The 15,322-nt window shown below is 37.5% G+C and overlaps 1 protein-coding gene across 1 annotated transcript in view; it reads left to right on the forward strand.

Moving 5' to 3' along the window:
- The window catches only part of XRCC5 (X-ray repair complementing defective repair in Chinese hamster cells 5), a 53,174-nt gene that overhangs the window by 15,891 nt on the left and 21,961 nt on the right, over window positions 1-15,322 (forward strand). Inside the window, exons 9-14 of the mRNA XM_014954768.1 lie at window positions 1,596-1,708; window positions 5,569-5,631; window positions 6,303-6,440; window positions 7,901-7,991; window positions 9,254-9,387; window positions 13,055-13,251. Of these exons, the coding sequence (XP_014810254.1) occupies window positions 1,596-1,708; window positions 5,569-5,631; window positions 6,303-6,440; window positions 7,901-7,991; window positions 9,254-9,387; window positions 13,055-13,251 (736 nt within the window). The remainder of the gene's footprint in view (window positions 1-1,595; window positions 1,709-5,568; window positions 5,632-6,302; window positions 6,441-7,900; window positions 7,992-9,253; window positions 9,388-13,054; window positions 13,252-15,322) is intronic.

Below are 15,322 nucleotides of genomic sequence, written 5' to 3' on the forward strand. Positions count from 1 at the left end.
TTCAAGAGTCTATTAGCTTTGCTGTTTAAATTCTGTGATAGGCTCAATGTGAAGTAGAGGTATGCAGAATACTTCTTTTATAACCTTCAGCTATTTTTCTGAGCGGATTAAATTCCTTAGAAGACTAAAGGCCCCAGAAACAGCATGAAATAGTCTACTGTTAAAAAATGGATTTAAGCAAATGCGTTTAATTTTTTGCAATGGTATAGGTGTATTTTGTTACTAGGTTTTTTTTCTTTCCTTTGCTGTTTCAATCCCACACAAGTACAGCAAGTATATTAACTATAAAGGGAAGAACTATTCAGATGACACTATAAAAATTGCTGTCAAATGAATAAAATGAATTGAAAAATTAAGATAAATCCTGTATTTTTTTTATTTTACCTCTTTCAATTGTAGTAGTCATAGGTGTTTTGTAGCAGTAGCAGATAAAAATGTCCCAACAACACTGTGATTTTCTTTGTTTCTTTAAGCAGAAATGATAGTTAAAAGCTAGTCTGTTTTATAAAACTTTTAGTGAAATTAAAAAAAATTATACTTTTTATAGTGAATATATTTTGAAGCATTTGTGACCATTTTCTGATGACCTAGGTTGGTGAGTGGTTGCAAGATACTAGTATAAAGAAGTGATGAACAGTTCAATGTGAACAAAAGAGACCAAAAATTTCTCTATCAAATGGTGTGATATTTCTTACAGTTAAAGAGCTGCTGATGCCTCATGGACGTTTGTGGACCTTTTGAGAAATGTCAGAATTAGACAATATTTTGCATTTGAAGCAGCCATACTGAAATTTATTTCATTTTGACTGTGTATTTGCTTTTCAGTTTCCAGGAAAATGCATATAGGTTTTTAATCCAGGGATTTACCTCTGTTTGTTCTGCTTTCTCTGCACCTGAGGGTATCATCCTTAGGCTGTGGCAGTATAATGAAGTGGTGATGTTACAGGGAGGATATTGGAGCTTGAGGTGGGGGATAAGCATTTGGAACAGATGATGTGTCTGAGAAACTGACAGCTTCCTGTTTTCTGGAGATATCTCTGTAATGTAAGGCATGGAAGTAAAACAACAGACATATATAGAAAGATCAGTTCTGCATACAAGAGTGTTTTGCTTTTCCATTGCCTATGAGGGTCTATCTCACTCCTACATCTAACACATTTTGTTCTCTGAATCCCTTCTAGTGATGGTGGTGATCATACCACCATGATTTGTGATATGTTTGGGTTTTCTTGTATTATGTTTGCAGGGAGTGTTGCAGTCTATTTGCTGAAATCTATTCTGATTTGCTTATTTCTAGTCTGTGAGCATAACTCTGTTGGGCAAGATGTTCAGTTCCCTTACTTTCTTTCCTGCTCTCTACAGGGGTAGCTGTGTTACATAAACGGTGTACGAGGAGTGCAACTGCTGTTCGTGAAGTACAGAATGTGTCTATGGGGCGTGGGGGTTTTTTTTGTTAACAGGGAAAGTAATTTGATGAGCGTGCGTGGAGTGTAGCTGTGGGGCATGCATGCATTGTTAAAATACTCAGAGAGCTAATTTTGGTGTTAGAATTGTAGGCCCATATGCTTACCAGATGCTCCTTTCTTGTTCTCCAGGGTTTCGCTATGGGAGTGATATAGTTCCTTTTTCCAAGGAAGATGAAGAGCAAATGAAATACAAAACAGAAGAAAAATGTTTTTCTGTTTTGGGATTCACCAGATCCTCTCAGGTACTAAACTTTTCCCATTCAGCTTCCTGGGTTGTTCAAGACAATTGATTTCAGTTTGAATTCGCTGAAGTTGTGGTGTTGTAGTGGGTTCCAGTATTGGGAATGGGGCATCTACAGTCAGGTATACAGGGTGACTAATAAGTCAAATATGTCAATAATAAGTCAATATAAGCAAATATGCTGGTTCTAGGACATGTAAACAGTATGTGGCCTTGTGAAGGAGAGAAGCTCATAAATGTGGCCGTTGGGCCCTCAAGAGCCACTGAACTCTGATCTCTGCAAAGTGGAAACGTACCTCTATTGTAGTCTCATTTCATCTCCTGAGCTTAAATAGTGATGCCAGATCTATCTGCAACAAAAGATCATGAAGAACACGAGTGTGTTCTTTTTAACAAAAAAAGCCTCTCCCTCGACATTAAAGAAACGTTAAAGCCTGAGAACTGACTGCATTAATTCTCATTTCCGTAAGGACTAGTTTGTGAACTCTGACTTGCTTCTTGTCTCTACTGTAACAAAACCTAAATGTAGGGAAGACTTTATAGAAGTTAGATGAAGATAACATAATTCAAAAACTCCCCATATTTCAATGAGATGCTTAGTGTTTGTATGCATTTACCTGTACTTGTGGTATTAAGTTTGCCATTTATTTTACCTGGAAGTTGTAAGACTTACATTGAGCAAGCACCTTAATAAAAGCTATCCAGCACAAGGTGATTGTCTGCAGAAAGTCCAGGACTTAAGAATTAGGAAAGCTTTAGGCAGAGGCTTAACAAACCCTTCTTGAAGCAGGACACATGAGGAAGAAGTAAAGAGTTGTGAGCGCCAGTAATTGCTAGAAACATGAATCTTTTCCCACTCTTTCTTCTTCTGGATATTGCACAGGGTGACTAAACCTTCACTCTTCTTGGAGTTCACTGCACCCAGTCCCCTTCACCACTGAAAACCAAAAGGAAATCATAGGGCAGCTCTGTGCCTTCTGTTCTGAAAGCTCCCTGTTTGAGAGCTTTCTGCTCTTCTTTGAAATATCTCATTGCTTGAACGAAATAGAACCCTTGACAAAGGCTGAGGAATTGTTACCTGTACTAGGAAGCAAAGATGCTAATGAAATAGGAAGTATCTGTGGGAACTTACTCCCAAAGGGATGTAACTAAACACCCTTTTACTTTGGTACAGGTGGCACAGAGACCCCTGCATGTTGCTAGATGTGCCTTTAGGCTACTGCAGTGAGCTCATCCTGAGCATATTATTAATTGAGGAGCCAGGAATATTGATTTATTGAAATGAGAAGCCAGCCTAAATGGGAACCCTCATTTGGTTGCTCCTTGAGGATATTCAAAACTTAAATTTCCTAAGTAACATGGAAGCTTGGGTATGGAAAGTGATTGATGGAGGAAACATATCATGCTTGAGTTTATATGCCCTACATTGGGCAGAGCAGAGAGATGTTAGGGACTGCTAAATCCTGTACCAGAAAATGGGTCTAGCAGATGAAATATATCTGAACACAGTGTTACAATGAGACAACTTCTTGCATCTTTTCATGTGTTATTAGCCTACAGCTGTGTCTTACTGTCATTTACTTCTGTAAGATGTTTTTGACCATGTGCAACTTTTTCTGCTGGAGGCTGGCCTCCTATTTTGACTTGAAGTCTGACTTTTATTGAAAACAGAAACAAAGAGGAAAACAGATAAGAAGCATCATGCTCCTAGAAGTGAGCTGATACTTTATGTGGATTTTTTTTTTTTGCCACTGTTGGTCAGACAGTGTGGTAATACCTGCAAATACAGTTAATTAATTAATTTAAACTGAAAGAGGGTAGAATTAGATTACATATTAGGAAGAAATTCTTTACCGTGGGGGTGGGGAAGCACTGGAACAGGTTGCCCAGGGAAGTTGTGGATGCCCCATCCCTGGAAGTGTTCAAGGCCAGGCTGGATGGGGCTTTGAGCAACCTGGTCTAGTGGAGGTGTCCCTGCCCATGGCAGGGGGGTTGGAACTCAATCATCTTTAAGGTCCCTTCCAATTCTAACCATTCCGTGATTCTGTTATAATTTTAAGACTATAGTTGAAGGAATACTTTTGATTCACATAAATATACCTCAAAGAATTAACAAATTGGGTTTACATTGTTTTCAATGCACAAAATATTTATTGCTTTTGGTAATTTTTATGATGTACTTGTCTTGTCTATGGATTTCATAACAAATAGGAATTACAACTTGAATAAAGTGTGCTCTGGTTCTGCAACTAGGAGTGTGAGTAATTATGCCCAATAGTAGTTGCGTAGACCTCAGTGGTATAAAATTAGTCAGTTGTGATTGCAGGAGTAAGTTTACACTGTATAGATAATGATATCAGGAAGTTTTCAACTACCTCAGGAATATTCAAGACCTGTGCTTTCCTTATGTTTTGGCTTCTGAATTTTATTGTTTGGAATCATAATACTGACACTATTCAAATGTATGTTTTATATTAAATTGTTTCTTTTAAAAACTTGGGAGAAAAGATAATTTATTATTAACTAGAGAAACTGGAACAGCTCCAAATACATAATTAAAGAAGGAATAGAACCACCTCATATTATTTTTCTGAGTTATTCACATCCCCCAGGAAAGAAGATCAGAGGCCGCTTAAACTTTGATTTTTAATTTATAAGCAATGCCATGTAAATTGAGAAATATACTTGAAAATATAACAAAGGGACTTTTTTTTTTTCTAAAAAAAAGGTGGTAGTGATACACACATCTAGATATTTATACTGTATTGGACATAAAATTTCCCAAGCTTTTAAAGACAGAACAGCAAAGAATAATTGCAGGTAGAATAATATGAGTTGAAGAATTGTGTTGCAATACATTAAACAGATCTGTTCTGGTGTAAGTTGTTACTGACTTCAACAGCATTATGGTAATTTGCTAAATAATGAAACTCCAGGTTAGTTTGGGGATACTGTAACTTGAAGAGATTTTGCTTTAACAAAGTAAAGGCCATTTTGACCGGTGTTTACAGTAGTGTACAGCCTTTGTGACAGGTTTTCCTCCAGCGCAGTGTTTCTCTGGGTATGTCTCACAGCCTCTATAGCTCCAGCTTTTCCATCAATGCCCTTTAGTGAAACTGTATTTTTTTGCGGGGGGGGGGGGGGAGGTCAACAATGTTCAAAACAACATCTGCTCTTAACAACAGCTGCAGAGGAAACCCTTGTCAGCACCAGCCCAGGGCGCCTCTTCTTTAGCCCTTTGTGTTTTCATTTCTGACCCTGTGTTGTGACAAGCAGCTCAGAATGGGAAAAAAACTTCCATTTGCCAAACAGAAGCTCTCAAAAGATAGCTCCTGCTTCAAGTCCGTTAGATGTTTTTTTTTCGGGGGGGGGGGGGGGAAGTCAACCATGTTCACAAACAGCATAAACACTGATAACAGAAGTGCTTATTTGCCAGCACAGCTGTATGTACTTCAGGTTGGTATTGCAGTAGCTTCGTTAAGGACATGACTTTTTTCAGCTCCTTGTTGATATGTCTTTGCTAGGAAAATTTAGTAGTGAAGATGAGGTGTCAGTTTAGGTCTTTTTTCACTACTGTGGTTTTTCCACACTGACTTTTGAATTACTGCAGTATTATTCAGACTGGTAACAGCCGTGGGTACCGTAGTATTTCATTCCTGCTCATCAGTAGGAAGGTATGAGAATATCCTGCTGACTATGACAGAATATCCATATTGAGGGATAAACGGAGATATGAAACATACAGGGCTTTAACTGCTATGCACAGTAATTTAATTTTGTGGCTTTTCACTTGAGTAATGTGTTGCTTCATAATTTAATTTGTTTTAGATCAGGCTAACTCTTGACCATTTGAATCTGTAGATCCAGAGGCATTACTACATGGGCAACCAGGTTCTGAAGGTCTTTGCAGCTAAAGATGATGAGGTAAGGTGAACTGAAGTTTTATGTTGAAGGTGCTTGGCCGTGGAACAAGAATGCTTGAAATTGTCCCTTCTTTCCATTTTAATAAAACAAATATTCTTAATGCAGCTTACAGAAGTCTTCTTCCATTGTCCATTAGGATGAAAAGAAGTTGGATTAGCCCCCAAATGAATACCATATCTCATGAATAATGAGAAACTGGTAAATATCTTTGTGCAAGGGCATAGGGAACCTGGTGTTGGTGCTTAAGTCCATTCTTGTGCAGAGCAGCAGTGTGCCCTGTCACTATGTTATTTAGAACAGACCTCCAAATTATTTCAAATATTAGAGGCAAAAACCTCACTGTAGTACCTAGATGTGTTCCGTTGAGCGTCTGACTTCTCCCGCTCTCTCTCTTGTAATACATCTGAGAGCTCTTCACACCTGGTAGAAAGGGTGGAACGTGCTGGATCTGAAGTTTGCTCAGCTTTCAATAGATCCACTATCATCATGAGATTTGACCTTTCTGCTTTTTCATTTTTTGAACATGAAAAATGCTTGTGTTGAAGTTATTGCTGAAATGGGAACTAGTCCTGACTAAGTCGATGCTGTTGAATTCACTGTGAAAGATGTATTTCAGGAGACTAATGAGATTATTCTCTAGACTTTTTTTTTTATTTTATTTTTTCCCTCAGAATGCAGCAGTTGCTTTTTCTGCTCTTGTTCATGCGCTTGATGAGTTGAATGTGGTAGCTATAGTGCGATATGCTTATGATAGAAGATGCAACCCGCAAATTGGAGTAGCTTTACCGTGTATTAAGGATGCATACGAGGTAATTTTTCACCCTTCCCTTTCTGTAGCATGCTTTACAAATATCAATGTATAAATGATCACATTTGAACCATATGAATTTGCAGTGTTATGTATATCAGAAGAATATATGAATATATATTCTTTTGTAATCAGAATAAATCAGAATCAGGTAAATCAGAATCAGAAATTTTGTAATATATGTATATCAGAAGAAACCAATGTGACTTTTCAGAGTGGTTTTAGGAAATAGTGCCAAGTCTTAGGACAAGGAGGTAATAAGTAGTATTAAGAAAATTCCATTAAAAAAAAAAAAAATAATGCCATATGTTTCTGTTAGTATTCTCTATATTACAGATTTAAATAATACGGATTTTTATTTTGGTAACGTAGTAATAATTTAATTTGGTTATCCTGGAAATATCTTTTTTTTTTTTTTTATTCTAGGAAGAGTGCAATCACATACTTACATTACCACTGCTTTCTTGCTGTGTTACTATCTACCTCTCTACGTACAATCCAAAGTTGCATTAGATTCTTTAATTTTCTTAAACTGTGGATTTATCTTCAGGTCGCTTGGTAGTGAAAAATTTGAATTTGATAGTTGGTGTGGCATTTCAAGCATGTCCAACTGTGCTGTTGTCATTAGGTTTCCAAGTGAACTGGAACTGGGGGGAGGAGCTGACAGCATTTAAAGCTGTTGTTTAAGTTCATATGGAGAGTTAAGAAGACAGTAGTATATTTATTTATTTGAAAAGGTTATTTTTAAAAATTGGAAAGAAAAAAAAGTCTGTTTCTTAGGAAAAAATAAGAAAGTTCTGTAGACAGCAGAATAATTTGAAATATTTTTTAAAAAATTCTGGGAGACCCAGAAACAACACAGTATGTCAGAATTTTTTTGCAGCATATGTTTCCACTGATCTTACTTACGAGAGACTATTGAAAGAGCTAAATATGTGTAGCATGGCTAAGCAATGACGAAGGTGGGGGCGGACATAACAATCTTCAGACTTTTGAAGGGTATAAACATAAAGGAATTATTTAGGGTGGTATGAACTGGAGGAGGTATTTGAATAAAGAAAAAAAAATTAGACTGAGAATGTTCAAAAGACCAAACCCAGCTTTTGACTTCGAAGTGCAGTAAGCTATGATAAAACCTCCCAAAGTGCTCATGTGTGGGAGATTTAAATCTTGGCAAGTTGGAACTCTGCACAAGAAAAAGGGATCAGATGACCCGGGAGGCCTTTATTCCACCAGTAGGAAAATGAGGAGTGTAGCCATGACTGTCTTATAAAATAATGCTGTGTTTTATTCTGCTTAAAAATGTGTTGCTCTGTAAATATTTTAACTATTTTGATACACTCAGATACTAGATCTTTGGATTTTTCTTATGTTTATATTGCCCTGATAGGGCACTTTGGGATAGTTTAGATTTTTTTTATTTAAGGCTCAGTTGTTTGTTTCTTCTTTTTCCCTGCTCAGTGTCTCATCTATGTGCAGCTACCCTACATGGAAGACTTAAGACCGTACATATTTTCATCCCTGAAAAACAATAAAAAATGCATTCCTACAGGTAAGATAATCCTTTGCTGGGATTATCCAAGTAACCTACTTGTCTTCCTTTAAGACACTATAAAAGAACTAGCATATTTGGCTTTCCAACGAAAACATAAGCTTTGTCATTTTTGTGGCTTAGGGGAAAAAAAACCCAGCCCTTTGGGAATACATTATGGTGATGTCATTTTTCAGCGTGAATCTTGTGTCAAAACTTTGCCAGCTTAGTTGCAGGCTGAGCAGACTTGAGGTTTGCAGGCAGCCTTTTAAAGCTCTCCTGTTAAATGACTTCTGGCTCGGGTTATGGGATTATTAGTCTCATGGGATCTCTGTGATAGACTTCTGGGATTTAGTCCTCCGTATCCTTTGATCTTTGAACTCATTTGTTAGGCAGAATGGCCGAACCTTGTGGGACCTACAGTATGGGATTAGCTGGTTAGAATTAGAATAGAGGCATCAGCTCCATTCATATGAAGCTGGTCCTGTGGCCAGTTACAGCCTGTTAATATAATGCACAAAGGCAAAGCCTGTATTTTCTGTGGTGTGTGGCTTTTTAAAGCATGCACTTACTGGTGTCCAGATTCAGATGGAAGCTGTCTTTGGAGACCTGTAGGACATGCAGCCATGCAAAGCTTGACTCACTGTTCTGAGAATTCTGCACAGCAATGAGCATAAATGGATATAGTTTAAAATCCACTCCCACTTCTTTAATTTGTTCTGAGATCCACTGAATGGGCATCTGCGCGTCAGGGTATATGAAACATGCTGAGTTGTTTCTGAAATAGTTTCTATTTTCTTGCCTGTAACCAGCAGTTTGAGAACAATTCTAAAACATATCTTACCAAAGCAATATTTGTCTATTGTGAACTGTGTTAATTTGCAATCATAACTTTTTAAAATTTATATTACACTGTTTTAGTTTTTCAAACCAACTGCTCTCCTTATTTGCTAAGTGGCCTATAAACCTTCTGTTGCAAATAAAAACATCTTGAAAAAGAAGAAAAGTGGAAGCAGAAAGGCAGCAATAGTTGAGGTCTTGGGGGGGAAAAAAAAGTATTTATGACTTTAAATTGTAGTCCTTAAATAAAGCAGGGGTTTTATTAGTGTGTCCATTGTCTATATTCTTTATTGTCACATCTTATCTAAAGTGTATTCTGTGGCATGTAGTGACTTCGTCAAAATCTCATGTTGTGAAGTGTATCTTCATGTATAAATTGTTTCAAGAAATGCATTCATCTGCAAGTGTATTTAATTTTTCTTTGTATGTAATTGCTGCCTTAGCGGATCAGTTATCTGCTGTTGACTCTTTGATTGATTCTATGAATCTGGTTTGTGAAGATGATGATGGAGAAACTTTTGAGGACCTCTTTAAGCCTAGTAAAATTCCAAACCCTCATTTTCAGAGGCTGTATCAGGTGAGGTGATGTATGTGGCATTTTTTAAAATACTGCTTTTGTTAAGACTTTTCACCTTTCTGTCTTGTTCTGATTCATATTGGAAAGATCTGCGTTGTGAAGATGGGAATAGAAATTCTTTTGTGTTTACGTGTGGGGTAGCCAGTGATTTCTATGTTGTCCCTTACGTAGATTTTATTCTTAAAATTTCGAGTTTCCAGGAAGCAAAGGGAAATCAAATCTTGAGCAGTCACTTTTCTGTGCATTAGTGCATCTTGCAGTGGTTCCAAAACAGATTAATTTGAGGTGAGCTTGATCAGTAGTAAATGGTTGACGTTGACATTTAAAATATTCCATTTGGGTGCCTGAGCTGACACATTTTATGGGCGAGTAGAACAGTTCACACTTCTTGCAGTTATTGTATCAAGCTGTCTACATCTTGATTTACATTCCTTTCATATCTTGAAGATTTTCATTGCAACTGTGAGGATGAGAGACTTAATTATACATTGGAATTCAAGTGTTCAAAAAAAATGACACAGCAAATTCAAAAATAAGGAAAATTACGATGCAATTTATGCAGCTGCAGAATTGTGTTTTATACAGAGCCATAGAGATATATTGGGTGCGTGACTCCACTCTGAAAATTGACCGAAAATGGTGTTATAGCAACTATGTTCATCATATCTCAACAATTCCAAATGAAACTTTTCAGTTTACAAGTAGGAAAAAGTTACTTTTTTAAGCTAAGAAAACTTACCCTAGCTTCCAAAAGCCATGCTGTCTAAGTATCGTCAAAAGAAGCAAAGGATCTGAAGGTCATGTGTATGTTTCAGGAACACATGTAAGCCCACTGTCTTCAACTCCTACTCTGATTGACATTTGAAGAACTCGGTGTTCCCTTCAAATTCTGCCAGTCATATTGACAAGACAGTGTGTAACTGAATGCAAGATTTGGTCAGTAGAAGGTTATTGCTTGGCAAGGGCTTAAAATGCGTGGACCTCTGCATGACTTTTATTTTAGGAAGGGTTGTAAAGCTTGGGTATTACAAAACAAATACAGTTTTGCTTGTAAATGAAATGCATAGGGGATAGAATTTCCTCTAGAATATCACTACATATAATTATTTTGGTTCAGTGAATGTTGCCTGTCAAAGAATGATATTTCTTTAGGTGTGCCATTTGTCTTCTGAAACAGTATGGCGGTGTTGTCCCGGCAGTTGAGTCCAGTGCTGCTAGAAGAGAGTAACTGCGTAACTCATCAGATTCCTTAGAGGATAATAGACTTTTGTAAGGGTGAATGATACTGGTGGAAATCTATTTATTGATTGTTTCAACATACTATGTAGTATACAGTTCCTGCCCACAGTGCCTGCTGTTTATAAAGCCCTAAATTACCAGTCCTTGTAGTGCTTTCTTTTGCCTGTGCACAGCCCTGTTTTTTTTGTCTTGGTTACAAAACTGCTATGAATCTATGTAAGTTACAGAAAGATTGTCCTCTCCTTTGCTGCAGACATGTTCCAGATTCTTACTATTTTGAGCTTAGACCAAGTGGCACTGCTGGTTCTCTAAGAACTACATAGAAAAATTATGCATCATCTTTTGAATGTAGCCAGTACATTGATTGGGCTCAACAGGACCCATCAAGGGTTTTGAAAAATGACTCTGAAGAAAGGATGAACTCCCCTTCATTTCCTTGCTCTGTTGCCTCATGAAGATATTTGGAATGATAAGTGACAAGAGCCAGAACTTAACCAGAAACATCAAGCTAAATTATGTCTCTGGAAGTAGTGGTAGGCATCAGGAAATGACAGGGTGGGTGGAAGGGAGTTGCTAATGCTTGCTTGAGTGGAAGATGAGGAATATCCTATATCCAGAGTTTCAATTTTTAGTTCTTGCTTCCAGAACAGCCTAACTGAACTTCCATAGCTTTTGTGGTGACAGACTTCCAACTTCATTGTTTAAGTTGTTTGTCTTAAACACAAGGATTTGAAGCACATAAGATGTTTGGGGAATGCAGTGCATTTTACTTGATAGCCTTTTAACGTTGCTTCCTCTTCCTTCTGTTAAAAGGTCCCTTTTAACCTTGATTCCTCTTCCTTCTGTGCCCAGCAAAGGGACTGTTTGGGATTAGAAACTTCAGGTTAGGTCTGTTCAGCTTCATCTCTGTTTAACAGTTTTGATGGTACCTGCCATCTCAGGTTTCAGAGGTCACCATCTACTCTGAAAACAGGAACGAGTGGAGACTGTGTCTGTTTAGTGTGCTCAGCTCTTGCAGCTGCACACATAGAGATCTCACATGCAAAAGCCTGAAAAACACATTGACAACAGGGGACTTAGGTTTTTTTGCTTTGTGAGTTTAATTCAATCCCCTAATGTTGTTTTAATATTGTTTTTTTTGTATCACAAGAGCCATTACTGCAGCTTCCAGCAACATTTTTACTCTCTTTCAAAATAATTGTGCCTCAAATCATTACAAGTGTTTCCAAATCAGTAGCCTTGTATGACGGCCTCCTTTTGAAAGTATGCTCTAATATGGATTGGAATCTTAATGGCAGCATGAAAGCACATCAGTATTGATGTGTAGCATATGGTCTGGATTTTCTTTATTGGCAGCTTTTCAGCATGAATAGAGGGGGTTTTGTTTCTTTGGTTTTGTTTTTTAAATTAATGTCATGTCTGACAGCCAACAGGGGAGGAAATCTCTGCTGTATTCCTAGTTTACTGAGTAGTTACCTTCACACTTGTGTCTAATTCACCCAGTATAACCAGCTTGGAAAAATTATTCTCCCATGTACATCACATATTTTTAAGTATGTATGTGTGTGCATGCACTGATATATGTGCGTATATATATGCATATACACATATATCTCTACTGCTGTCCTACATTTCATAGCATTTTAGAGATACCTACTTTGTTTTTAAAATTCTCAATGGAATTTCTGTAGCCTCATTAACATAATCTCTCTCCCTCTGCTTTGTTCCCTGACTAGTGCATTGTCTTTACACTTTGGTGAAAGCCTTCTCCTCTGTAGCTCCTACTATCTGTTCCAACTTTGATGTACATCTGTCAGGCCCCTTTATTCCCTCACTCTTTTCAAAGCTAATTTGCAAACATACCTATATTCTGTGCCTCACCGGTGCACATTTGACTTCTCTCTATTTGCTCTTAAACGGGTGACAATTTCTCTTGTGTGCTTTCTGAGTTTTATTGACAAAGAAGAAATATTTTTCTTTGAGGGACGATAAACTGTGACAATAACTGGAATATAAAGTTGGGGTATATATCTTGTTGCCTAATTTTGGAATGTATAGAAATCTCTCCCATGTGACTGTTTCATAAGAGAACTGCACTTTAAAGGTAAAGCAAAGTTAAAAAGTTGAATAGATGCAGACGACTGTTTCCTTCCTGGGATTTTACTAAGAATTTTCATAGAACTCATTCCAGTGAGTATGGGAACACTGATCTGCATCAGTATTCTTTTTTAATAACATTATTAATCTCCTTATAATGCTGATCATATGACTTTCAGTCCACTCGTGCTGGAATATTTGTCAGCAATATGAAAATAGTTTCCTTAATACAGAAGGTATTTTGCATGTGCCATACAATCTCAGGCATAAGGACATTATATTAAAAGCACATATAGAAAAAGTTTTTCTTTGCTCAAATTGTTTCTTGCAGTGTTTGCAACATAAGGCTTTTCACCCCAATGAGCCATTGCCACCAATTGAACAGCACCTTCTTGAGATGCTGGAGATGCCCCATGTGGTAAAAGAAAAGTGTCAGGCTCCGCTTGAAAAAGTAAAGGCACTTTTTCCCCTAAAGGAAGTTGGCAAGAAAAAAGAAGAGAAGACTGCTCAAGACATCTTCAAAGACAAGTAAGTTGAAGATGTATTATGGATTTTTTTGAATTTTTTTTTTTACACTTCAAATTGTTTTTGCTGAATGAAGCAGGCTCAGAGTCTTTTGAACATAAGATCAATGAGCTACACGCTGAAAAAAATGCTGATGGTTGGAGAATGTCTGGGGTATTTTGTGAGTAGTGGTGGTCTTACTGTTATGGGGCAAGACACACCAGGAACCAGTCTGTAGCTTCCTCATGTCTGTATTTGTTGTCACAGAATCACATAATCCATCAGGTTGGAAGGGACCTCAGGAGGTTTTTTGTTCAACCTGCTGCTCAAAGCAGAGTCACCCGTGAGACTAAAAAGGTACCTCAGGGCTTCACCCAGTCTGGTCTTCAAAACGCACAGAGATGGAGGCTACACATCCCCTCTGGGCAACCTCTTGCATTGCTTACTCTCTCCTGGCCAAACAGTTTGTCCTACTGGTAGTTATAAAATAGTTCAAATAGGAATAACACAGGGTCTAATTTAGTTTAGAATAAATGCTGCAGAGCTTTAAATTAGCTGTAATGATGAGTCTTCCTTCTCGGCTTGCTCAATTTAGGTCGCTTGGTAGCTTTCATTTTGAATTCCAAATCGAAAGAAAAGCAGCTTGATTATTATCTGCTGTGCAATAAATGTAGATGTCTTGAAAAATCAAACTGTTATGGACTCTTCCTGGAACATCTATTGTCTGAACAGTTTTTAAGATAATTCTTTTTTTTTTCTGTTACTACATATACTGTGTTTACTTTATTCGTGCTGCAAATATGAAGCATAAATGCTTAACTGCCACAGCATTGGTACTGCCAAGTCAATTAGCTTAAACAAAATCTGTTTCTTAGAGCTTAATTTATCGAATACCTGCAATATAACTAGTGGGTCTCCTGGGATGTTGGAGAGATCTCGGTTAGCTCCTTCTCTCTCCTTTTTTGTCATTTCTAGCTCAGTCCTTTCAACATCTTTGAGCCATTTTGAGACCTTGCTTAGCTGAGCTGTCATATATCCTTTACCTTGGGTTGGCTAGAGCCTCCTCAGCATGTTATCTTTGGGAAGACAGGACATAAGACTTCTCACATTACTGCAATGGTATAATGACCACATTTCTCTGTACAGACTGGGAAACACCTCGCTTCTTATTTTCTTCATTGCTGTGTATTCCCGTCTTGCCTTAGTATGTCTGTGATTTCATACTGATTAAATTCTCTTCTCCTTGCTCTGTACCCCAGTTTCTCTGTGCGTGTGTGCATGCATACATATGTTTATATGTGTATTTTAAAAAATGATAGAACCAGTTTTAAAAAAAAAAAAAGGGGCAAAACAAGTTCAAAAAATCTAGGGAGAGACAACAAAACCAGCAACCCATTACGGGCAGTTGCTTAAAAACATATTGTCCCAAAGGCATCAATTTGACAAGCAAGAAGGAAAGTTATTTTGTTTAAAAACTGGCTTCCTTTAGAGGGGTGATGAAAGCAGCTATTAAAATAATTGAGATAGAAATTGGTGTAAGGCATTAAAATGATTTTTAAAAAAACATCTGTAAGGGAGGCAAAAGGATACAGACTGAACTATGCAAAGAAGAATGAATGGAAATAGGATTTAAAAATACGGGAAAAAATGGTGTTGCTGTAGTAATGCACGGGAACAGTAGTATTGTCAGTACTACAACAGAAGTGTTAACTTAATGTTTTTGTTCTGTGTTTGGGGAAAAGCTGAGTGCTTTAATTAAATCACTTGATAAAGAAAAGCACATCGGTCTGCAACAATGACTAAGGAATATGTTAAACACCAGATAACTTTCAACGTATTAAAACTCAGATCTAGATAATTTGCACTAAAGTGTTTTGAAAAAGTTGGCTAGAAGCTCTCTTGACTTGTCACAAGTAGGATCCCCCAGGGATCAGTATGAGGCCAATGTTGTTTAATATCTTCATAAGTGATCTGGGTGACAGGATCAACTGTGGTCTGATGAAGTTCACTGATGATACCAAGCTGAGTGGGGAAGTGGACACTTCAGAAGGGAGACCCACCCTGCAGGAAGACCTGGATAGGCTGGAAGAGTGGG

Source organism: Calidris pugnax, unplaced genomic scaffold (genome assembly GCF_001431845.1).
Source record: "Calidris pugnax isolate Ruff unplaced genomic scaffold, ASM143184v1 scaffold103, whole genome shotgun sequence".
NCBI lineage: Eukaryota > Metazoa > Chordata > Aves > Charadriiformes > Scolopacidae > Calidris > Calidris pugnax.